At 40.9% G+C, this 26,615-nt stretch overlaps 1 protein-coding gene across 1 annotated transcript in view; it reads left to right on the forward strand.

Moving 5' to 3' along the window:
- Window positions 1-26,615, forward strand: part of polr2b (RNA polymerase II subunit B) — a 54,233-nt gene that overhangs the window by 11,482 nt on the left and 16,136 nt on the right. Inside the window, exons 3-15 of the mRNA XM_072256318.1 lie at window positions 3,718-3,868; window positions 3,966-4,078; window positions 4,179-4,398; window positions 5,228-5,386; window positions 5,539-5,703; window positions 10,126-10,322; window positions 11,570-11,689; window positions 15,612-15,798; window positions 16,840-16,983; window positions 17,713-17,852; window positions 18,367-18,478; window positions 21,871-22,025; window positions 24,529-24,727. Of these exons, the coding sequence (XP_072112419.1) occupies window positions 3,718-3,868; window positions 3,966-4,078; window positions 4,179-4,398; window positions 5,228-5,386; window positions 5,539-5,703; window positions 10,126-10,322; window positions 11,570-11,689; window positions 15,612-15,798; window positions 16,840-16,983; window positions 17,713-17,852; window positions 18,367-18,478; window positions 21,871-22,025; window positions 24,529-24,727 (2,062 nt within the window). The remainder of the gene's footprint in view (window positions 1-3,717; window positions 3,869-3,965; window positions 4,079-4,178; window positions 4,399-5,227; window positions 5,387-5,538; window positions 5,704-10,125; window positions 10,323-11,569; window positions 11,690-15,611; window positions 15,799-16,839; window positions 16,984-17,712; window positions 17,853-18,366; window positions 18,479-21,870; window positions 22,026-24,528; window positions 24,728-26,615) is intronic.

Consider the following 26,615-nt stretch of genomic DNA (forward strand, 5'->3'; position numbering starts at 1 on the left):
TCCTTTAAGCATTTCACCTTTCACCTTTGCCCATGACCTTTCATTGTCGTCTCGCCCAACCTCAGTGGAGAAAAGCCTGCTTACATTTACCCTATATACAGTTGCTGGAAAAAGTTTGCGAACCCTTTGCAATTACCTCGTTTTCTGCATTAGTTACTCATAAAATGTGGTCTGATGTTCATCTAAGTGTTTTTCTTATGGTGGGCGCATGAACAATGACTTTAGCAAGTTCTAGAGTTTTCTGCGGGTCTTTTGCTGTTACTCTGGGGTTCTTTTTCACCTCCTTCAGTATTTCACATTGTGCTTTTGGTGTGATCTTTGCAGGACACCCTAGGGAGAGTGGCAACAGTACTGAGTTTCCTCCATTTGTAGACAATTTCTCTTACTATGGACTGATGAACGTTCGGGTCTTTAGAAATGCTTTTGTAGCCTTTTCTAGCTTCATGCATTTCTACAATAATTCTTCTAACGTCCCCTGAAAGTTGTTTTGATTGAGGCATGGTGCACATAAATAGGTATTTCTTGAGAAGAGCAGGCTCTGTCAGTAGCCTGACTGTGTCTCTTTTTTATAGGGCAGGGCACCTCTACAACCCACACCTCCTATCTCATCTCATTGATTGGAACACCTGACTCCAAGTAGCTTTTGTAGAAGGCATTACCCCAGAGGTTCACATACTTCTTTTGAACCTAGACTGTTATTGTGTAAATGGTGTACTTAGTATTGATGAGTACAATTGTTTATGTGTTATTAGTTTAGGCAGATTGTGTTTGTCTATTATTGAGACTTAGATGAAGATCAGACCACATTTTATGAGTAATTAATGCAGCAAACCAGGTAATTTCAAAGTGTTCACAAACTTTTTCTTGCAACTGTATAATTCTCAGGGTTGTCCCTCTTCCTTTGCTTAAACAAAGGACCAACATCTGACGTCTTCCAATCTTCTGATACTATTCCTTTGGCCAGTGAGGATGTAAAGGTCATCTGCAAAGGTGCAACAATCTCTTCCCTTGCTTCCTGTCGTAAGATGAGGTTTATCCCATCCGGCCCTGGAGAATTACGTGTCCTTATTTTTTTTTTGAAAGTTATAGCACTTCCTCTTTCTGGAACTCAACATGTTTGAGCATATAGTTTGTTCTACACTGTCCTCATATTTGTCAAGGCCCCTGTCACTGGTGAAATGGACATTTCAGCAGCTATAATACTATCCCTAATTAACAATGCTACTTCCACAGCTCTTTAACCTCTGTCCCTGTTCCTTTTGAAACATCCAAACACAAAAACATGCAGCAACCATTCTTGCCCTTGTCTCTTTAATGGCATTGAAGTTCCATATACTGATCTATGCTCACAGATGAAATCAAGAAAAGGGGAATTAATGTTTCTAATCCTGTATTTGTGGTATTTTACATATTAAATCTGATACTAACCTGCTCTCAGATGGGCTCAAATTTAACCTTCAAGTTAAATATAACCTCAGATGGATGGGTTTCCCAGGCTTCAGAGGGCCAGCAGTTAGAACTGCTAGATCCAGCACTCTTTACGTTTAATTGCTATTGTCCCTTTCTCCTCAAACTTTTTGATCCTTCCACCTCTCGCTTGCTGTGGTCTGATGCTAAAGGTATTACCCTTCAGAATGATTGACACTAATTGGACTGCAATGCACACAATGTGTTGGAGGTGCTTAGCAGGCCAGGCAGCATCCATGGTTGGGAATAAACAGTTAACGTTTTGGGCCAAGCCTGAAAGGAAGGGGGAAGAAGTCAGAATAAGGTGGATAGAGGAGACGAGGAGGAAGTACAAGGTAGTAGTTGATAGTTGAAACCAGAAGAGGGGGTAAAATAAAGGGCTGGGAAGTTGGTGGGTGGAAGAGAGAAAGGTCTGGAGAAGGGGGAATCTAATAAAAGATAGAAGATCATGGAAGAAAGGAAAGGAGGAGGGGGAAAGCACTGGAGGGAGGTGATGGGGAGATAAGAAGAGAAGGTGTGAGAGGGAAGCAAGAATGAGGAATGGTGAAGGAGAGGTGGGGTAATTATCAGAGTTTGAGAAATCTATGTTCATGCCATCAGGTTAGAGGCTACCTAGATGGAGTACAACCTCCCAGCTCCTTACTTCATCCCCTTCCCTTCTCCTGGTTTCACATATCACCTGTCACCTTATATATACTTCATCTCCCCCTCCCCCCCACCTTATTCGTCATCCTTTCTTTCTAGTCCTGATGAAGCGTCTTGGACCTGAAATATTGACTGTTTATTCCCATCCATGGATGCTCTCTGATTTGCTGAGCTCCTCTAGCGCATTGTGTGTATTGCTGTGGATTTCAAGCATCTGCAGTACCTCTTGTGTCTACTAATTTGACAGCATTTGAAGGAAGCTGCAATCATGCTTGACCAGAATTTGAAGTAGATAATATGTTCCCCTGAAAAAATTCCTTTATGTTCTTTAAAAGAGATTGAAGTCTTTCACCTACTAAAATAGACTACTTGTCAGTTTCATTTTGGAAATGGAGATGTCTTGATGTTTATGAAAACAACAGTTCTTTGAGCACAAGATTTCTGAACTTGTGATCCTATCTTTTTTAACATCTTAAATGCTTTGAATTATTGCATGAACCCTTTGGGCTTTGTGGTATATTCCTTGAGGTATAGGAGCACTTTGATCAGGAAAAGATTTGGTTATGTTAGACAGCTGTTGGGGAAATCATTTGTGGAGCGGAAAGTAAAGAGATTGCCTGTTGTATTTAGGTAGAGAATCACTGATGTTGCTGCCTGGAGAGAAAGACAATAACCTTACAAAGTTTTGTTTTCTAAAATCCATATTATCTACTGGGAATACATTAAAAAAAATCATAGTCTTGTCTCTGCAATGCATCTTTTAATCATTCCTTTTGGATGCTATTGCAGGTTGGTGCTCTTTTCCAGTGCTGTCTGTAAGGAGTTTGTATGTTCTCCCTTTGACCGTATGGGTTTCCTCAGGGTGCTCCAGATTTCTCCTACAGTCCAAAGACATACCAGTTAGTAGGTTAATTGGTCCTGTGATTAGGCTAGTGTTTAAATAGGTGGGTTATTGGGCAGCAAAGCTCATGGGCCAGAAGGGCCTGTTCCATGCTGTATCTCTAAATAACCAAAATATAAATGAGAAGACTGTAAACACGAGGAAATCTGCAGATGCTGGAATTTCAAGCAACACACATAAAAGTTGCTGGTGAATGCAGCAGGCCAGGCAGCACCTCTGGTCTTCTCCCCCCCCCCCCCCCCTTTCTTTCTCCCTAGGCCTCCTGTCCCATAATCCTCTGGTATCCCTTTTGCCAATCACCTGTCCAGCTCTTGGCTCCATCCCTCCCCCTCCTGTCTTCTCCTATCGTTTTGGATCTCCCCTTCCCCCTCCCACTTTCAAATCTCTTACTAGCTGTTCTTTCAGTTAGTCCTGACGAAGGGTCTCAGCCCAAAACGTCGACTGTACCTCTTCCTAGAGATGCTGCCTGGCCTGCTGCGTTCACCAGCAACTTTTATGTGTGTTGAATGAGGAGACTGTGCCTATTTAGATAAACTCAAAAGGGGAAGTTTTTGATGAGGTGTCTTAGACTGGGGAGGATTGAGTTTTGCCTAATTATTTGGCCTCTAGTGAGTTAGGACCTAATAGTTTGGTCCTTATAATGCAAGTATGCTTTACAAGATACAGTACTTATCATGGAATGTTCTTGAATATTTGTTTCTCAGTTCCTATTTTGATGAAAAGGGTTTGGTTCGACAGCAGTTGGACTCATTTGATGAATTCATACAAATGTCGGTACAGAGAATTGTGGAAGATGCTCCACCAATAGATCTCCAAGCTGAAGCTCAACATACAAGTGGGGAAGTGGAAGAACCGGTAACAGTCCCCACTTACTCTCCCACCAGAAAATTCAGTTCTATTTTTAGCTGTTCAGTTGCATTTTTGTTTTACGTGTTTTTTCCCTTTGTTCCAGCCCAGATTTTTATTAAAATTTGAGCAGATTTATTTGTCCAAACCAACTCATTGGGAAAGGGATGGAGCACCATCTCCAATGATGCCAAATGAAGCTAGACTGCGAAACCTTACGTAAGTTTCCTGGGAGGGTATATGGACACAAATTTAATTTTATTTCAACTTTATGAATGAAAATAAGGATTTGGGTATATTTCATTGTCTTGCTTTACAGGTATTCGGCTCCTCTCTATGTGGATATAACAAAGACAGTGATTAAGGAGGGAGAGGAGCAAATACAAACACAGCATCAGAAGACATTTATTGGAAAAATTCCTATAATGCTTCGGTCCACCTATTGTCTTCTTAGTGGCTTGACAGATCGTGATCTCTGTGAGCTCAATGAATGCCCACTAGACCCTGGTGGTTATTTCATCATCAATGGATCAGAAAAGGTATGGAACAGGGGTCGGCAACCTTCTTGCCTCTGTGGGCCAGATTGCGTATTAATGAGTGGACGGTGGGCCAGATAAATGCCATAGAAAACTTAAAATATGGGAATTATCCATTTAAATACATCTAGTTATGTTTTGCCTTAAATTAATGAATAACGTATGCTGGAAAATAATTTGTGCTTAAGGTTGCCTACCCCTGGTATGGAACATGATATGAAGTCTAAATATACAGAGAAGTAGAAATTGTTATCAGATGTTCAGTATGTGCTAGTTAGGTTAATATCTGCAGAAGTTTTAATTAGAAAGCTAATTACAGTGCTTTTGTAATTAATTTTTATATAATGTGAAACTCTTTTATGATTATTGGGTAATCGTTTATTCCTCCTGATAAAAGCTGAGAACTGGGAAACAATGTTATTCATGGAAGAGGTTGAACGAACTTGGATTATTTTCCCTGAATGGTCAGAGGCTGAGGGGCAATTTAACAAAATAAAATTGAGAATAAGATAGACAGGCAGGTCTTTTTCAAAGGATTGAAATGACAAGTACTAGGAGCCATTCTTTTGCGTAGGAAGGAGCAAGTTTAAAGGAGTTGCCCAGGGCAAGTTTTTTTTTAAAACAGTGATAGGTCATGGTGGAAGAACCAGAAAAGATAGCAATGTTCAGTATTCATTAGACAGACACATGAATAAGCAAAGAACAGAGGATATGGACTGTGTACACAGTTGGGATTAGTTTAGATGTGCATCTTGTTTGGTGCAAATGTGGTAAGCCGAAAGACCTGTTCCTATGCTGTACTGTTCTATGTTCTACTTTGAAATTTTTCTAGGTTCTGATTGCACAAGAAAAAATGGCAACAAACACAGTATATGTGTTTGCAAAGAAAGACTCTAAATATGCATACACAGGAGAGTGTCGATCCTGTCTAGAAAACTCATCTCGTCCCACAAGTACCATCTGGGTCAGCATGCTAGCAAGAGGAGGACAAGTAGGACTTTGCATTCACTTTAATGCTTTTCATTTTCTTTGAACACTGATCTTGTTTATGAGAATGGTGGTTAACTTATTTGGCATTCATTTAACATTAAGTCTACAACAAATTTTACTTCTATCCTTAATTACGTGTGGTTTTCTCTTCAGGGTGTACGAAAAAGTGCAATAGGCCAAAGAATAGTTGCCACTCTACCATATATCAGACAAGAAGTTCCCATAATTATTGTGTTTCGAGCTTTAGGATTTGTGTCTGATAGAGACATTCTGGAACACATTATTTATGATTTTGATGATCCAGAAATGATGGAAATGGTGAGTTTCAATTTAATGAAAATTTTTTTTAGATTCTTCTGTAGTTCATCTTAATTTGCTTGATGGAATGTGTTTTTGTTTAGTTTCTACTTTTAGAATTTTGAATTAATTTTCAGTTAGTGCCATGTTGGTCTACTAAAATCCAAACTTGTGAATAAATAGCTATTTAGCTCTTGAAAGTGAAGCTATATTTTCTTCCTTTTCCCATTTTTAGTATTTTTCCAGTACATTGTTTGGGTGCTACATATGATAAATAACATTTCAGTTTCCCTCTTGAGCCTGCTATATTATTGAAAGAATTAGCTGTAAATTCCCCCCTGCCACTTTGACATTCAGGTACCTTACCTTACTAATAATAACTGCATGGGACGCGGTCATTTGGCCCATCAGGTTTATGTTGGTTCCCAACAAATCATTCCCATTATCCTCTTACTTCCTTGCAACCCTCTAACACATTTTCTCTCACATGCCTATCAGCTTATCTTTGATACTTTTTTGCCACTTAGCTAACAGGTAATGTACATAGTAGAGCTACTAGGACTTGATGTTTCAATCCCTGTGTTAAGTTGGCACTCTCGATGTTGGCAGTGGGCTTGGAGTGGTGACAAGGAGGGAGGGTAGGTACGTCATTGGGGTCATCAAGTGGGCACCCTCCTTCTTTGACATTTCGTTGATAAGCCCACGGCGTCTCCAGAGGGCTCAACGGTGCTACCTGGCGTCCCAGATACACCCCCCTCAGTTCCATACCCTCCTGTCTTCATCTTGCAGCCCAGTTGTTGTCTTTCCTTTTAATCCAAATCCAGTTGCTGCATTTGACAAGGACTTGATTGCTTGTTGGAGGGAGTAACCCCTCACCCCTATCTTCTTCGAAAGACTGGTCGTAGATGTAGCAACGAATCCCCTGCATCCCACTTCTACAGGGAAAATCTTGGTCTTCCAGCCATTCTGGGCAGTTTCAGTTGCCAGTTCAGAGTACTTTGTCTTTTTCCTCTCATAAGCTTCTTCGACACCATCTTCCAATGGTACTGTCAATTCCACAACATATGCCAGCTTGGCTGTTGTGGACCACCGGACCATGTCTGGCCGGAGTGTTGTAGCCGCAATGTCTAGGGGAAACACAAGCTTTTTTTCCAAGTCCACGTCCATTTTCCAACCCCGAACAACCTGCAGAATGCTTACATCTTTTGATGTTATATGGTGCTCTGGAGGTTGGCCTGCTGTTACAAATCGCGTGATGTGGACATTTCCTGCCGATGTTTGTGGGAGAGCATTTGTGGTGATTCGCCTCTGTTCCAAGATTGATGCCAGCTGTCTGAGAACTTGGTTACGCCGCCAAATGTACCACCCCTGGGTGAGGGTCGTGGTATATCCTGTTAAAATGTGCCTTAGTGATCCAGGTGCTTGACAAAGAGAGCAAGCGGGGTCTTCTCCCCACCACTGGTTCAGGTTCTAGTGTGTGGGTAGTGGCTCTGATGACAAAACTTAGCCGAGATCCCTCCATCTCTTAGATGTCACGCCAGCTAAGTTTCCTCTTTTCCAGGCTCTCCCAGTTAGTCCAGTGGCCCTGCTTGGTCATTGAGACGGCCCTGGTTTGTTGCTCTGCCTCCTCCTGTCTTCTCAACTCCTCCACCACGAGTTGTCTCTTCTGCACTGATGTTGCCTTGTGCCATTGAGGAGCCATGTTGGACTTGGCCAACCACATCCCTGAAGCGAAGAGCAGACTTAGCACTCTGACCAGCTTCAGATGTGGTCCACTTCCTCGCCGTTGCCACATGGGGGGCCGCTGTTCGAATAACAGTATCTTCAGATTCAGTGAGGGTCATGACCAACCTTGCTTTGGTGCATTTGAATTCTTCCACGAGACTTGCAATTGGTAATTCCAATTTGCCGTTCCCGTACAGTCCAACAGGACTTAAGCATCGTGGAAGTCCAAGCCACTGTTTTACATGTGTGCTGATCATTCTTTCAAACTTTTCAACCTTGCTGATGGGGATTTCATACACTGTTAAAGGCCACATGAGTCTTGGGAGAATGCTGAACTGGAAGCACCACAGCTTGAGTTTTCCTGGCAGCAAGGTCTTGTTGATGTGAGCTATGTACATGATGGTATCCTTTTTGAGTTGTTCAAACTGCTCAGTGTCCTTGAGCTTAGCATCATACCATCAGCCCAAGCTCTTCACTGGCATTTCTGAAACAGTTGGGACAGGTGTTCTGTCAATATGAAATCTTTTATCCGTGACTTGACTTTTGACAATGGAGATGCTTCTGCACTTGCTGGGCTTGATTTTCATCCTCGCCCATGTGCTATTTTGATGAAGCTTTTCCAGAAGTCTTTTGGTGCAGGGGGCAGTTGTCGTCAGTATCGTTATATCGTCCATATAGGCTCGTATCGGTGGTAACCATTGACCAATCTGTAGCCCTTTTTCTCCCGCAACGAGGAATGAGCTCCATTGGCATAGTGAAGGCCAGTGGGGAGATGGTGCACCCTGCCATGATGCCTACTTCCAGTGGTTGCCACGCTGTGATGAAGTCTGATGTTGTGAGACAGACTTGCAGATCCTGGACATAGTGTTTTACCAGATTTGTTATTGTTGCAGGCACCTGAAAGAATTTAAAAGCAGCCCACAGTAGGGAATGAAGAACTGATCCATAGGCGTTGGCCAGGTCAAGGAACAAGACATGCAGATCCTTTCTTTCTTTCTTAGCCATCTGGATTTGATGCCATATGACACTGGCATGTTCAAGGCATCCCGAGAAGCCCGCTATTCCAGCCTTTTGGATTGACATATCAATGAAATGATTTTGTTTCAGATACTTTGTAAGTCTTTGCACCAACAGGCTGAAAAAGATCTTGCCCTCTATGTTCAGAAGGTTTATTTGGCGAAACTGCTCGATGGTGGACGAATTCTTTCCTTTTGGGATCAGAACCCCCCCCCTCCCCCCACTCTTCTCCAGGCATTGGGGATAATTTGCTTTTCCCACGCAACCCTCATGTTTTTCCAAAGGAATTTCAGAACATCCAGGGTGTTTTTGTAGACACAATACGGAACACCGTTAGGGCCTGGCGCTGATGCTGATCTTGCCTTCTTCACTGCCTCTTTCACCTCGCTCAGCTTGGGAGGGCTGATGCTAAATTGATGTTGTGGGGGTGAGATTGGTGGGGTGCCAGCTGGGACAAATATTGGTTCATTTTTTCGCTTATCAGTGTGGATGATTCTGAGATGTCTTTCAACCTCCTCTTTTGATACTTTCAAGTATCCGCTTTTCTCTTTTGTGAAAATGCCTTTCACTTATTTAAAGGGATCTTTGTAGAAGTCTGTTCTTGTTTTTTCCTTCTTTTTGCATTGTTTCCTTAAATTCTATGCTCTGCGCAGCTTCGAGAGCTTCTGTTTTAGGTCTTCTTGAAGGAGGTTGAAGATGTCCTCCTTTGAATCGCTGTTGCTTTTTTCCACAACTTCCTCAGGCCTCTTCTCTAACAAGTCGTTGGTTTTCCTGGAGACGACGGGATTTGGGGTGAGACGACATATCTTTCCTGCTGACGCATTCCTTCACTTCAAATTTCTCCTTTCTGTAGCTGTAGATCAGGTCACCCATCCTCTCCAACTTCTTTTCTGCTGATCCCTTGATTCCACTTAAGATCAGGCTCACATCTTCATTGATGGTTTCCCACTCCTTGCTGTTACACTTTGGCCATTTCACCAAAGGCTTACGTCCTTGCATGTTCTCCACTTTACGATGTGCCTGGCTGTGTTTTGGACTGCTGCTTGTGCCTGAAACTTCTTCCACATCCCGTAGGGTGCTGATACTCTGTGGACTGTGGGTTTCTTCCTGCCACTGAGTTTCATCCGACTGATTTGATCTTCCTCTTAACAGAATCTGGTCAATGCGGGGCCCTGGGTTGGAGATTTTCAAGCACTTCTTCCGTCCTTGATGAATTTTTAGTCCACGAGTTGATGTTACTTTAGTCTAGCCACACCTGCAGGTCTGAAGAACATATCCAGCTGCTGCTTTCTCAAGAGTATTGCCATTTTCTTGATTCATTGTCGTGTCCATGCCAAGGTTTGTTACCGGGAGGTCAGTCAAAGAGTCTTCTTGCACCCCCACTCTCGCAGACTCTGGGGGTATACTTTTTAAACTTTCTGAAGCCAGGTGAGGGTGGCTCTTATGCCCTGACAAGGTGACGGAGCCTGCTGTTATGGGTAGCTAGCCCATAACAGCCCCGTTGGGGTCTATTTCCTCCTGTTAGCTGTCTCTCCAGCTGTTAAAAGTAGTCTCGTTTTTTGCTTCAATAAAAATATCTATATATTAAAAAAAATTAGTCTTGTTAAAAGCTTATCTAGGTTTAGTTGCTTTAAGTAGTTATAACCAGGCATATGTAGTTTTTACTTCCTCATGATTATAATTCTAGAGTTTTTATTGCAGGTGAAACCTTCTCTGGATGAAGCATTTGTTATCCAGGAACAAAACGTTGCATTGAATTTCATTGGTTCAAGAGGTGCAAAACCTGGTGTAACAAAAGAGAAGAGAATTAAATATGCAAAAGAAATTCTGCAGAAAGAAGTACTTCCACATGTTGGAGTCAGTGACTTCTGTGAGACCAAAAAAGCTTATTTCTTGGGGTATGTTTATTAAGCATGTCAGAGAATTATTGTGCATTTAAAAAAAAAGATGATTTTTGGTAAAGTTGGATAAGTGACTGGCTAGAAAGCATTATTCATTCGTGTTGTTCAGAGAAAGTTGATCATTAATGTGGATTCACAGTTAACAAGTGTGTTCCAACTGATAATCTGATACATCAATGGAGGTGCATTAGTCCTGGGTGTAGTGCTTTTATGTTCAATTTATTCGTGAACAAGGCATCATCAGCAAGGCCAGCATTTATTGACCATCTCTAATAAGTATTGAAGATGGTAATGAGCCACCATCTTGAACCACTACAGTCTTCCTGGTGGTGGTACTTTTCTCAGTATGTGCTAATGAAGGACCAGCAATGTATTTTGTAGATGGTACATATTGCAGCCACTGTGCATTAGGGTGGAGGATGAAATGAATTTGTAGTGTGTCTTTATCAGACAGGCTGCTTTGTCCTGTATGGTGTTGAATATTGAGAGCTGATTATTGTGGATGGTGTGTTCATTTAGGCAAGTGGAAAGTATTTCATCATGGTTCTGATTTGTGCTTTGTCTACAATAGAAAGGCCTCTGAATGCCAGGAGGTGAGTAGCTCACTGAAGGATGCCCAGTTTCTTGACTCTTATAGCTATGGTATTTAAATGGCTGGTCCAGTTGAGTTTCTAGTCAATGATGACAATGATGCCTGGGGATATTGATAGTGGGGTACTTGGTGATAAATAATGCCATTGAATGCTTAGGATAGGTGGTTAGAATTGCAAGGCTGAAGTTACAAAGGAGGCTTGAGATGTGCAATTGTACTTTCAATTGAAAAGTAGATAACTGCAGACAGTGGAAATCTGAAATAAAATCAATGTTCTGCAGATGATTGTGACGTTAAGAGGCCTCTAAGAGAAAAACAGTTTTATGTTTCTGGTCAGTGATCTTTCATCAAAACTGGAAAGTAAGCAACCATTTTCATTTTTCTGGTTCTGATGAAGGGCCATTGTCCTGAAACATTACTTTGAATCCCTCTCAGCAAATGTGCTTTTAATTGGGTTTAGGAACTCAAATTGGTGCTCTTTTCAGAAATTAAAGTAATGCTTGAGAGGAGACTATGTAAAGATGCTGTACATTTTGTGTACATTTAACTTTGTAAAAAGGATGTGCGATTTACATTCTTTGCGTTTCTGTGTCATAATAATTGTTGTAAGCCATTATTGTTCAAAAACAAATTCAAATTTTCTTTGATTCAGTTACATGGTGCATAGATTGCTGTTAGCTGCTTTAGGCCGAAGAGAATTGGATGACAGAGATCACTATGGGAACAAAAGACTGGATTTGGCTGGACCATTGCTTGCTTTCCTCTTCAGAGGGTAAGGAAAGATTTGCAGTATAGTTCTATTTTGTTGTATACAGTTAAACCAGACTTGGTGTCCTAATGTTTTTTTTACCATTTTTCCTCCTATCTTGCTATTGGGAGGCTGTGTAGGGAAAAGAGCAGACTATAGTTTATAAAGAATTTCTTTTAATATGCCAAAAACATCTGCAGAAATGACCGCAATGCTTCCTGCTTTTAACTGCAGGCTAGATGCTTGTTGGATAGAAATGTTCACTAGCTTGCTCCCTGGGCTGAAGAAGTTATATAGGAATAAAGGTTGAGCAATTTATATCCATACTCATGGAAGTGTAGCAGATTTGATTGACAGGTGACCTTATTGAAGCTTTCCAAAGTCTAAGGGGAATTGACAGGGTGGATACTGAGTGGTTACACACCCACTGGGGATATCTGGAAGTAGGGAGCAATTTTTGAAAAGAATGGTCATGTATTCGAGATAAATTAAAGAGATTTTTTTTTCCTTTTTGAATTGTGAATCTTCAGAAATCTGTACACTTGACAGTGGGAAGTCAGATTCATTGAGTATATTTAAGGTGGGTTAAATCATTCATCTACCTTTTCACCTGCTGATATATGTGAGAACTGGGAAATCAGGCTTTCTGTGGATTAAAAGTTATAAAACTGGTCATGGAAGTATTTGAAGGACGACTGCTTCTGCAAGCACATTGATACCAGGTTCCTCTTTCCTAATCCTCTGTTAAAACTGGAAGTGGACATGTATACAGGGTACATTGAGTTCTTTGTAGAATGTAACAGTACTGACTGGCACTTGGGCACACGATGTTGTGCTGAGCCTTTAACCTGGGGTCCATGGACCTCTTGCTTAATGGTATTGATTCATAGCATAAAAAGGTTGGGAGCCCCTAGACTAGATACTTTATTGATCCCAAAGGAAATTACAGTGTCACAGTAGCATTACAAGTGCACAGATATACAAATATTAGAAGAGAAGTAAGAAAGAATTAAAAAAAATAAAGTTACCTTAAACAGTCTATAGGTTGACTCATTATAGAGCCTAATGCCGAGAGTAGGAATGACCTCGTAGCATACTTTGGGCAGTGCAGTTATCTTGGTCTATTACTAAAAGCCACGGTGGCATACAGAGGGTGAGAAGCGTTGTCCAAAAATGCTAGGATCTTTCGTAGGGTCCTTTGTTCTGCCATTGCCTCCAGTGTGTCCAGTTTGACTCCTATAATAGAGCAAGCCTTTCTAATCAGTTTATTGAACCTATTGGCATCACCCGTGTTAATGCCGTTGCCCCAACACATCACCCTATAGACACCACTGCATACCTGGTTTTCTGTATTAATTGCTCATAAAATCTGGTCTTATCTTCATCTAAATCACGATCTACCTAAACTAATAAGAATTACTTCTTGTCAGTAATGAGTATACCATTTAAACAATCACAGTCTAAGTTCAAAACAGTTTCTCATCTTCTGGGGCAATGCTTTCTACAAAAACTGTTGGAAGTCCTGTTTTCCATCCAATGAGATGAGACTGGAGGTGTGGGTTGTAGAGGTCCATGCCCTATTTTAAAAAAAAAAAGAGACACAAAAAGTCAGGTTACTGACAGAGCCTGCGCTGTTCTCAAGAAAGGTCTGTTTATGTGCACTGTGCCTCAATCAAAACAACTTTCAGAGGACCTTAGAAGAATTATTGTAGAGATGTATGAAGCTAGGAAAGGCTGCAAAAAGTATTTCTAAAGACCTGAATGTTCATCAGTCCACAGTAAAATAAAATTGTCTACAAATGGAGGAGATTTAGTACTGTTGCCATTCCACCCATCTTGGCAACCTGCAAAGATCACACCAAGAGCACAACGTTCAATGCTGAAGAAGGTGAAAAAGAACCACAGGGTAACAGCAAAAGACCTGCAGAAATCTCTAGAACTTGCTAAAGTCTCTTCATGTGTCCACTACAAGAAAAACACTGAACAAGAATGATGTTCTTGGAAGGATACCATGATGGAAACCACTGCTCTCCAAAAAAAAAAACGCTGCTGCACATCTCAAGTTGCAAAGGACCACCTGGATGTTCCACAATGCTTCTGGGACAATGTTCTGTGGACAGATGAGTCAAAAGTTGAACCTTTGATAGACATTGCTATGTTTGGAGGAAAAAGGGCATTGCACACCAACACCAAAACCTCATCCCAACTGTGAAGCATGGTGGAAGGAACATCATGGTTTGGGGCTGCATTGCTCACTCAGGGCCTGGACAGCTTGCAATCATTGAGGAACAATAAATTCAAAATTGTAACAAGACATTTTACAGGCGAATGTCAGGGGGCTCCTTGCATAACCATGAGTTTTGGAGGCATATAAAGAGACGTTGGTAGAAATAGATTCCTCACATAACTGTGAATCTGCATTGTCTGAAGACGCATATAACGAGGATAGGATGTATTCAATAAGGCAGGGGTCCCCAACCTTTTTTGCACTGCGGACCGATTTAATATTGACAATATTCTTGCAGACTGGCCGACCCAGGGTTGGGGGGGGTGGTGGTGTTGCCAATGGACAAGAGTAGCAGTCAAATACGTTGTGTTTACCCCAAGAAAGACTACAATGACCATGAAGCCTTGCGCGGGAACCAGTGCGCATGTGCGTCGTGACCTGCCGATTTTTTTCCCCTGCAAATCCTTTTTGGCGATGCTGTTCCGGGGGGGGGGGGGGGGGGGGGGGGGGTGGGGGGGGGAGTGTTAATCACGACCGGAATATAGGTGATAAGTGGCTAATACACTCAATTTCGTTTCTAAAAGGGTTTATCTAACGAATTTAATATTAAACACACCGCATATTTTCCTCGCATGAATATAGAGATAAGTCAATTATCAGGGGAGCTTGAAGTAAGTGTTGAACGAACTTCCAGTAGAAGTGGCAGAAGCAGGTTCGATATTAATCATTTAAAGAAAAATTGGATAGGTATATGGACAGGAAAGGAATGGAGGGTTATGGGCTGAGTGCAGGTCGGCGGGACTAGGTGAGAGTAGCATTCGGCATGGACTAGAAGGACCGAGATGGCCTGTTTCCGTGCTGTAGTTATTATATGGTTATATAAGTAAGTCAATAGCATCATAGCATTTTAAGTAACGTTTGGATATTAAACACACAGCACATATTTTCCCCGTATGAATATATAAAATCGTTGCAACACACCAATCAGTGGGAGCCCTGGGCTTGTTTTCCTGCAGCAAGACGGTCCCATCGAGGGGTGATGGGAGACAACGACACTCGAAGGGGGTTCCCTATGTCCAGTCTGTTCCACGATTTAGTTTTCGTTGCATTCATTGCAGAGATATGTTGGAAATGGAAGCAACATTTTCAGTGCTTTCGTGGCTATCTCAGGATATTTAGCCTTGACTTTGATCCAGAATGCCGGCAGAGATGTTACGTCAAACATACTTTTCAGCCTGCTGTCATTTGCAAGCACGAGGAGTTGATCTCCTTCCCGCACTGACATGGATGACGCGCTGTTAATGACCTCGCATGCGTAATGGCTCAACGGTGCGTGACAGCGAATGAGCAAAGGTGCCGCTGACTCATATCGCCAAATCATACCGTTTCCTCGCGGCCCGGTAGCGCATGCTTTGCGGCCCGGTAGTTGGGGACCGCTGCAGTAAGGACCTGCCCAATCTCTGATTCCAGTCATGTTTCTTTTACTATCCCTGATGGTTCCACCCTCACTGGCCATCTTTTTGTTCTACATATGTGTGGAATACCTTGTAGAACTTGATAAAATTTCTAGTCTTTTAACTATTGTACCTTCCAAAACAAACCCATTTTGTTCTGGGGGATTAACATTCTTAAAATATTATATAGTGGCTGATAAACACCTTTTTGTAATAAACGCATCTACAAGCAAAGTAAAATTATGGTTCAAATTGTCATCTTCAGAATGTTTAAGAACCTACTGAAAGAAGTCCGGATATACTCTCAGAAGTTTATAGACAGAGGGAAAGATTTTAACCTGGAATTAGCAATCAAAACACGGATTATTTCTGATGGGCTGAAATATTCACTTGCAACAGGAAATTGGGGAGATCAAAAGAAGGCTCATCAAGCCAGAGCTGGTGTATCTCAGGTAAAATTCTTTTACGGAAACATGCATTCTTTTCCTATATATAAATATTCTTCAGATAATGTTTTGATGGTAAGCTGATAAATGTTTCCTGTGATAGTGAATGCAACCGGAGTAAGATTGTGGTAATTTTAGTAATGCTCAATTTTTAGGATCATCTTGTATATCAGTCCACTTTACACAGGTCTGTGTTGATTTGATTCCATAAATTTGTCTCCTCTTTGGTCATTGAGATGAGTACGTAACTAAAGCAGAGATGGCCACATCTGGTGAAAAACAAGTGCCAAAAGAACTTACAAATATTCGAGCCTGCCATTCAATGTAGAGTTCTGGAAAATGGTGCTTCATGTGGCAATGGTGAGGATGAGTCATGCAGACGGTTGCTGGCTAAATTATAGGAGACTGTAGTCTTATTTTAGAATTGACCTCGTGCACGTACCCCTCTCAAAAAAAACTGTATTGGATTCATCCTATTTGTACATTCCTGGTACTTAAAACAAAATTAGCTTGTACCCACACTTCAGTATGGCCTTTTGTTCGGTTACAAACAGGAGAAAATCTGCAGTTGCTGGAAATCCAAGCAGTGCACACAAAATGCTGGAGGAACTCAGCAAGCCAGGCAGCATCTATGGAAAATACGTCATGCTGAAGGGTCACGGCCTGAAATGTTGACTGTACTCTTTTTATTTTTCCATAAATGCTGAGTTCCTCCAGCATTTTGTGTGTGTTTTCTGGCATTTTGTCTAAATCTCTTTTCCGCCAACCTCCATTTGTTGGACATATCTAAAACAAGAAGCGGTAACCAAAAATTTACTTTAGCTTCTGTTGTCTCTTATACAAGCAATTATCAAAAGATCCTGAAAATATTAATGCATATCTTCAAGCATTGTTTTAACAAAAATCTTTCATATATGTACAAACGTATAAAATGAATTTTTTTCTGAATGTACAGTAAAAAAAAAAACAGGTCTCAGGACTTGATGAAGTGTGCAATTTCTAAAATACAACCTTGGATTGATTATTTGACTATTCAATTGCAAATAGGTGTTGAACCGTTTGACTTTTGCTTCAACCCTCTCTCATCTTCGTCGTCTTAACTCTCCAATTGGAAGAGATGGGAAGCTGGCAAAACCTAGACAGCTTCATAATACACTCTGGGGTATGATTTGCCCTGCTGAGACACCAGAGGTAAGTTCAAGCATTATAGTCAATGGAAATAAAAATTGTCATTTTCATCAGTTTTGTACATCCATTGGTGGTGTGTTGAGTCGAAAGATGTCTGAGAGACGCTAGGGGGCATGTGAGCAAAGCAGAGATATCACCTAAATAAGACTGGTATTCAAATGAGCATGGCATATAAAATTAATGACAGTTATTAGTTATACTGAGAAGGGAACATAATGACTGGAATCAGGACTGAAAAATAAACTGCTGGAGGAACTCAGCGGGTCAGACAGCATCTCTGGAGACAACAGTATGGTAGGTGTTTCAGATCGAGGCCCTGCATCGGTTCCTGATGGAGGATCTCACTCTGGAATGTTAACTATCCTTTCACCTCCAGAGATGTTGCCTGACTCTACGTTCCTGAGCCCAGGTGGGTGTGCGTATTACTGGACAACAGGCAGCAGTTCCTGGTTGTGAGTGGAGACCAGTACATTGTGGCCCTTTGTGTTACCTATGGATGTTAAAGGAATATTTAAGTGCTTTCTTCTAACCTGTGGCTTGAGGAGATGATGGATAATATAATTCTAACTGTTTTAGTTGCATTGAAAATAAAACCTGTATTTCTCTTAATTTTTTCTTGTACTTTTTGACTGGGATGTACAACTCTTCTGAGCTGGTTGCATTGATATTCTAGTCAAATAATGAAATGTGCAGTTGTAAGTTTAAATATAACATCTTATTGTGTTGTTTCAGGGTCATGCTGTTGGACTAGTGAAAAATCTGGCTTTAATGGCTTACATTTCTGTTGGGTCTCAGCCCTCACCCATTTTGGAGTTCTTGGAGGAGTGGAGTATGGAAAATCTTGAAGAAATTTCTCCTGCTGCTATTGCGGAGTAAGTGAGGGTAACAGATTGTCTTTTTTATTAAGAGGTCCAATGTGGAATAGGCCCTTGTGTACTGTTTGAGCTGAGCCACTTCAGCAAACCCCGATTTAACCCTAGCTTAATAACGGGTCAGTTTACAGTGATGAATTAACCTACTAACCAGTACGTCTTTTGACAGTGGGAGAAAATAGGAGAAAACCCACATGTTCCATGGGGAGGACATACAGTCTCCTTACTAATGGCCTCGGAATTCAATTCCAAACGCCAATGACCTGAGCTATAATAGCATCACGCTACTGTGGCACCCATATATTTAGAAAAAATAACTGCAATAGTAACCATTAACTCTGAAGAATAGAAATGTAAATGTTTGCATAGCATTGTGTGAGGGCATGGTTAGCCTTGGAGTAACTTGATATCCTGCAATGATTCACATATGAATCAGCTCATGGACTTACAAAATATTTGCCTGAGGCATTAAATATATTTCTTAGAAGATGTTCTCCATTTTTATTTCCCTTAGTGCTACAAAGATTTTTGTCAATGGTTGTTGGGTTGGTATACATAAAGATCCTGACCAGTTGATGACTACGCTAAGGAAGCTTAGACGTCAGATGGACATCATTGTATCTGAGGTACTCCAAATATCTTTTTCTACTCAGAGATTAGATCTTTTACTTTAATTGTATCATGGAGGCTAATTACACCCTCATTCATAAAATCAAACCTGATACATCTCTTCATTGCTGGCGTGCTATCCAATTATTATAAAAGCAGTTTTATTCGGCATTAAGGTTGTCCATGTACCTAAAAGAGTTTGGAATAGGATATGGGAAAATATGCTTCACTGCTTCTTAATTAACCCATGTCATTCTCTTTTTGAAAACAAAAAAAAAAAATTGGGGATTAAATTTTAAAATTTGTTAAAACAGTTTATTTTTAAACTTGGAAATTTTTTCTACATCCATTCACAACAATTTCATGGTACTGGACTAGACTGGTAGAATCTCATGTAACATTTAAAATCATAGATGATTTTTTCCAGTGGCTTCCATTACAGAAAACTTGAATCACAAGCTCGCTTTGCAGCTGTAATAGAATCATATGATGCTAGAGCACAGAAACAGGCCCTTCAGCCCATCTAGTCTGTAACTAAACTTTATTGACCAACCTCCCATGGGGCTTCTCTACCTCCTACCTGATGGTAACAACGAGAAAGGGGTATGCCCTGAGTGTAGGGGGTCCTTGATAATGCACACTGCCTTTCTGAGACACCGCTCCTTGAAGCTGTCTTGGGTACTTTGAAGGCTTGTACCCAAGATGGAGCTGACTAAATTTACAACCCTCTGCAGCTTCTTTCGGCCCTGTGCAGTAGCCCCTCACCCTCCATACCAGATAGTGATGCAGCCTGTCACAATGCTCTCCACAGTACATCTGAAGAAGTTTTTGAGCATTTTTGTTGACATACCAAATCTCTTCAAACTCCTAATGAAGTATAGTCGTTGTGTTGTCTTCTCTATAGCTGCATCTACATGTTGGGACCAGGTTAGGTTTTCAAAGATCTTGACACCCAGGATTTTGAAACTGCTCATTCTCTCCACTTCTGATCCCTCTATGAGGATTGGATGTGTTCCTACGTCTTACCCTTCCTGAAGTCCACAATCAGCTCCTTCGTCTACTGACGTTGAGTGCAAGGTTGTTGCTGTGACACCACTCCACTAGTTTGTATATGTTGCTCCTGTATGCCCTCTCATCTCCATCTGAGATTCTACCAACACTGGTTGTATCATCAGCAAATTTGTAGATGGTATTTGAGCTAAGCCTAGCATGGTCATGGGTGTAGAGAGAGTAGAGCAGTGGGCTAAGCACACACCCCAGAAGTGCGTCAGTGTTGATAGTATGTAGGCTTAACAGCATCTTTGTTCACAATCACTCTTCCATCCTTTCTGGCACTCTTGTTCTCATCTCCCTGCAACTTTAGTCCCCAGTAGTAAACCTTCCCACTAGGATATGTTCTTCTTCCCCCCCCCCCCCCCACCCCCAAATTCAGGTGAAAACTGTTTTTCTGTACAGGTCCCATCTTCACTGGAAGAGAACCCAATGATCTCAAAATCTGAAGCCCTTCCTCCTGCACCAACTCCTCAGCCAGTTGTTGAACTGTATGATCTTCCTATTACTGACCTCACTAAAACATGGCACAGGTAGCAATCATGAGATCACAACACTGGAGGTCCTGTCCTTTAACTTAGCACCTAACTCCCTGAACTCACTTTGCAGAACCTCATCACCCCTCTCACCCATGTCAATGGTTCTGATGCAGATCACAGTCTCTGGCTGCTCACTCTCCCACTTAAGAAAGCTGTGAACTCTGTCTGAGATGTCCCTGACTCAAGAATCTCCTTCTTATCCACAGAACCTCATTTCTGTTCCCTAACCAATGAATCCCCTATCACTACAGCTCTCCCTTTGCCTCCCTTCCCTTCTGAGCCACAGACCCAGACTCCGTGCCAGAGACATGCTTGCTGATACTTCTCCCTGGAAGGACCTGCCCCCCCCCCCCCCACCAACATTATGTAAAGTGGTTTACTTATTTTTGAGGGGAATGGCCACAGGGATACCCTGCACTGGCTGCCTATTTCCTTTCCCTTTCCTGACAATTACCCAGGTACCTGCGTCCTACAGCTTAGGGGTGACTACCTCCTTGTGGCTCCTGTCTATCACCTTCTCATCCTCCTATAAGCTGAAGGTTATTGAGCAGCAGCTCCAGTTCATTAATATGTTCTCTAAGGAGCTGCAGTTTGGCGCACTTGATGCAGATGTAGTTATCAGGGAGACTCCCAAAGTTCCCACGTCTCGCACAAGGAGCATACAACTAACTGGACCCATTTTCAACCCACTAGTTATATACTGACAGAAAAAAAAACTTACTGGAAGCTCACTTAGAGCCTACGTCTATTTTGCCCAAGTCTGTTGAGCCAAAGCCGGACCACTCTTAACACTGCCCCACTCCAAAAGTTGTCGCTCTGCTTACACCCCCTTCTTGGCTCAAACAATAATTCACTGCTGCTGAAAAGTTTGTAAATGGTTCCCACCCTGCAAGATGTCACTCTTGCTACTTCAAACAGTGGCTCACTCCCAATGAAAGATTTGATTATTAATTTAAGATTCTTTAGTTGTCCTTTCATGAAGATAAATATTTTCTTTCTGATTTTTTTTGCCAATTTACTTCCTGTCTGTTGGTCTCAAGAATTGAATAAGAAAGTAGTCTGTACTCGTACCACCTTGGAATCCTCCTGATGAAGGATCTCAGCCTGAAACATCAACTGTATTCTTTTCCATAGGTACAACCTGGCCTGCTGAGTTCCTCCAGCATTTTGTGTGTGTACCTTCGGATAATTGCCGGATTTCAGACAAATTAATTTACCAGTGACGAAATTCCAGATGAAGCCTTTTCTGAGCTTGTCTCTATTCCCAGTGATATGGAGATGTTGTATGCATTATCCTTGCTGAAGAACAAGCTTTTTATTGCTCAAAATTGTCATGTCAACATTCTCACATCTTTATTGGTAGAGTTTAAATCAAATGCAGTTTCTAATGTTAGTGTACTTTCCCTTTTAGTTTTTGCACCTGATGCTTTTAATTTGCAATGAATAAATGTTTCTAGTCTCTTACCTGACCTTTGTTATCCTGTCCTTTCTCCATATTTCCATTTTATCTAAGTTTTCCTAGCTCCTTTTTTGACCATAGACATATCTAGGTTACCCTTGTTACTTAGAGTTATATATTAAAATAGTCTGGAGCTTACAAAGCTGCACACAAGCAAAGGTGACGCACAAGGATGAAATATAGGCAAAAAGAGAGAAGAAAAACATTGCACAAAAGATGCTGTGGAAGTGATCTTTTGTGTGATGCTATAAACTTGTGCATGAAAACAAATGATATATAATGAGAATGTGATTTAATAGAAACACTTAGAAGATTGTGAGATTTTGTTTGCTAATTTACTAACAGAATTTTTCTTCTAAAGGTATCCATGGTGAGAGATATCCGCGAACGTGAAATTCGGATTTATACAGATGCAGGTAGAATTTGTCGCCCACTTTTGATTGTAGAGAAGCAAAAACTGCTGCTGAAGAAAAGGCACATTGATCAATTAAAAGAGCGAGAGTATAACAATTACAGGTATGTGATGAAAAGCATACAGCAATCCTAAGAAAGTACAAATGTCTTTTCTCTTCAAGTTTCTGCTTACCACTCTTTTTTAAAAAAAAACAATGAGTTTGGCCATATATATTGAATTAAACATGTAGTTTGTACAGTTAGCAGCTTCTGAATTTTTCCTTTGCAAGTCCGTTTAGCCTGTCTTTCTGTCCCCATTCTCAAGCATTTTACTTGGCTTTCCTTTGGGTGGCTCTAGTAACTCCTCCAAGTACCAATGTGATAGCAGGTTCCATATTTAAGTCATTCTGTTTGTAAAGATGTCCCACCTGAATTGTGCAATTCATTTTTTAGTGACTTTCATACCTTAAAACCCTTGATTTTTGGCCCTCTTCACCATGTAAATGTTTTTCCTACATCCAGTTTGCCAAGTACATAATTTGAAAAAAAAAGTTGGGTCGAAAAATAACTTATTTAGGAGTTCTCCAGAAGAATGCCAACTAAATATTATTATGCACCATACCCTGATGTCTGCGTTTGGTTTGTTTCTTGTAATCTAATGTATATTAGAATCTGCTGAGAGGCATTATCCTAAAAATCTTAAGACTGTACACTGTTAGATTCCATTTTTTTATGTGTAATCTTCAACTGTAAATCTGACTAGTATTTGCAGATTAATACCATTTTGGCTTTTGCTTGTGGCTTAGAGTAGAACACAGAACAAAGCAAGTAAATATTTTAAAAATGAATTATTAAAATCCTCCAGCAAGTTGGATTTCTATTGGTTTTGTTTAATTTAGTTTTTGGGGTTATAATTTGCCTCAAACTTGATGCAATAGAGTAGAGAGTATTCCTTTCTTGAAATCAGCTTGCCAACTTTAGAGAAAAAATATCTTTATTTGAATCTCTGAAAAGGTTTACTAATGCCCAAAGAACACTAAAGTTTGTGGTTCATATTCACAACTACTCTTTGTTCTCATGTTAAACTCATGTTCTCCATTTTTTATTTGCACAAGTTGTATTTTTTTGCACATTGGTTGTTCATCAGTCTTATGCAAAGTTATTTGTGAAATTCTGTTGTGTTTTTTCCTGTAAATGGCTGCGGGAAAATAAATCTCAAGGGAGTATATGGCAATATATATGTACTTTGATAATAAATCAACTTTGAACTATCTATAGGACTTCGATCACAGATTCAAGTCTTGCTTTAGAGACATGACAAAAATCCAGATTGACACACCAATGCACTACTGACTCTGTAATACACTGCCAAAGCTGCCATCTTTTCTAGAAGAATTTGAACAGAATTTACTGTTAAATATTTATAAAAAGATCTTGCCTAAATAGCTATAGGACACATGGAAGATCTCCTTGTTACGCTGGCCAGTATGCTAATTATTGCCCCATCAATATACACTCAGTAGGCATTTTATTAGATACCTCCTGTTCATGGTCTTCTGCTGCTGTAGCCCATCCACTTCAAGGTTCAACATGTGCATTTAGAGATGTTCTTCTGCATAGACGCCTGTTAGCTTGAACCAGTCTGACAATTCTCTGACCTCCTTCATTAACAAGGTGGTTTTGCCCCCAGAACTACCTCTCACTGGCTGTTTCTTCTTTTTCATACCATTCTCTGTAACATCTAGAGGTTGCTGTATGTGAAAGTCCCAGGCCAGCAGTATCTGAGATATGCAGACCACCACATCTGGCACCAACAATCAAGCCATTGTCAAAATCATTTAGATCACATTTCTTCCCCATTCTGATGTTTGGTCTGAACAACAACTGAACCTCTTGATCATATCTGCTTGCTTTTCTGTATCGAGTTGCTGCCACATGATTGACTGATTAAATATTTGTGTTAAAGAGCAGGTGTACCTAATAAAGTGGCCACTGAGTGTACATCAGACATTGCTTCATACAAACAGCTGAAATTGATAAATTTGCATAAATGTTTCTACCTACACTATGGAAAGTTTCTTCCATATGTGTTATTATTTGATGGATTTATCACCTTCATATGGCAGTTGCTCTGCCCAAGTCTGCAAGAAGTTGCAGAGGGTTGTGAACACGGCCAAGTCCATTATGTAAATCAGCCTCCCCTCTATTTACTCTGTTTACACTTCCTGCTGCAAACATGGTCAAATACACTTCCAACCCTACTCATTTTCTCTTCTCCCCCTCCTGTTGGGCAGAAGATATAAAAGCCTGAGAGCATAAGGCACCAGACTCAAGGACAGCTACTGTTAGCAGATTCTTGAAGGGATCCCTTGTGCATTAAAGTATGAATTCCTAATTTTTCAATCACTTTTGTCGTAGCTCTTGTCCTTTGTTTGTCTGTTTGCCTACATTGCACTGCACTTTCTCTGTAACTGCAGCACCACATTCTGCATTCTGTTTTCCTTTTACTGCATTGATATAATATGACATTTATGACACACAAGAGCTTGTATCTTGGTACATGTAAAGATATTAATAAACCCAATACTGGGTTGAATGTAATGACTAAGTTCATTTCCATCCTCAGTTGGCAGGATCTTGTGGCGAGTGGTGTGGTAGAATATATTGATACGTTAGAAGAGGAGACTGTGATGCTGGCCATGACTCCTGATGACTTGCAAGAAAAAGGTGTTGCATACTGTTCAACATATACACATTGTGAGATTCATCCATCCATGATTCTCGGTGTTTGTGCATCGATTATCCCATTCCCTGATCATAATCAGGTGAGTAAGACTAAACGTATCCAAGATGAGTTTAAGAGTAAACTCTCGAAAGATCTAATAAATATCACAGGGATTCAGTTTCATCCAGAGAAAGTTGTCATTATTTTTGAGTTAATGTAACAACATTTCAGTGGTAGCAAAGGATAGAACATTGGACAGTACAGTAGAAGCATTTTAACTCACCATGTTGTGCCAAACTTTTAACGTACTCAAGTTCAATCTAACCCTTCCCTGCTACATAGCCCTCCAATTTTAATTCATCCATGCATCTGTCTAAGATTCTCTTAAATTCCCTAACATATCTGCCTCTACCAGCACCTCTGGCAGCACATTCCATGCACCCACCACTGTGTGTGTGTGTGTGTGGAAAAAAATACCTCTGAGATACGCACGCACGCACGCACACTCACTCACTCACTCCTCCAGGCACCTTAAAATTATGCCTCCTTGTATTAGCCATTTATGCCTGGAAAAAGTCGGGGGGCATGGGAATCAGGAAACTTGGATGCATGGATTCAGAATTGCCTCGTCCGCAGAAGGCATCTTCTGCATAATAGTAGACTGAGCATATTCTGCCCAGAGGGTGCTGACCAGTGGTGTCCACAGGGAAATTACTAGGGAAAAGTTTGGCTGTCCACTCTACGCATGCCTCTTATCATCATGTACACCTCTATCAAGTTATATTTCATCTTCATTTCAAAGAGAAAATCTGTAGCTTGCTCAACCTATTCTCAAAAGATATACTCTCTTAATTCTATTAGCATCCTGGTAAATCTCCTGTGCACCTTCTCCAAAGCTTCCACATCCTTCCTATAATGAACACAACATTCCAAGTGTGGTCTAACTAGAGTTGTATAGAGCTGCAACATTCCCTCATGTTTCTTAAACTCAATTCCCTTCCCCCCCCCCCCCCCCCAACTGAAGCAGGCCAACACACCACAAGCTGATTTAAATATTCTATCAACTTGCATGGGAACTTTGAGATGTCTGTGGACGTAGACCCCAAGATTTTTCTGTTCCTCCACTACTGAGAATCCTGATACTAAACCAGTACTTTGTCATCAAGTTCGACCTTCCAAAGTGTATCACTTCACACTTTTCCGACTGAACTCAACTGCTCCTTCTCAGCCGAGCTCTGCACCCAATCAGTGACCCATTGTAATCTACTACAATCTTCTATACTACCCACAACACCACCAAACTTCGTGTCACCTGCACCTTGCCAACCCACCCTTCTACTTCCTCATCCAAATCATTGATAAAAACACAAATAACATGGGTCCCAGAATACATTCTTATGGAATACCACTAGTCAGCACCCTCCGGTCAGAATACGCTCAATCTACTACCACCCTCAGCCTTCAGTGCAAAAGGCAATCACCTGGATCTCATGCTTCCTGACATTCTGAATGGCTGCCATGGGAAACTTTGAATGCCACTTACATCACATCCACTCACTACTTTGTCAGTTTGTTTTGTCACTTCCTCAAAGAAGTGACCTGCCACTCACAAAGCCATGCAGACTATCCCTAACAGACTATGCTTCTCCAGGTGATCATAAATCCTGTCTCTGAGAATCCTCTCCAATAGTTTGCCCACCACTGAAATAAGAAAAGACACCAAGATTGCCATGTACAAGCGAAAATTACTTTAAGCTCTTGATGTGTCTTATCTGGCATCTGTTACCTCTGGAATCAACTTTTCAATAGATTTACTCACTTTCTTTAGTAATTCGCTTTCAATTCAGTTTAGTTTTGGGATAACAAATTCTGCCTGTTCTTCATAACTCACTAATCAAAATTTTCTTTTGGCTCTTGAAAACTTCGTTGTAATTTGTTGTATTACTACTTTGTCCTGGTTCCAATAAAGGAGGTTAAGCTTTCCCATA

This window comes from Mobula birostris, chromosome 4 (assembly GCF_030028105.1).
Source record: "Mobula birostris isolate sMobBir1 chromosome 4, sMobBir1.hap1, whole genome shotgun sequence".
In the NCBI taxonomy this organism is placed as follows: domain Eukaryota; kingdom Metazoa; phylum Chordata; class Chondrichthyes; order Myliobatiformes; family Myliobatidae; genus Mobula; species Mobula birostris.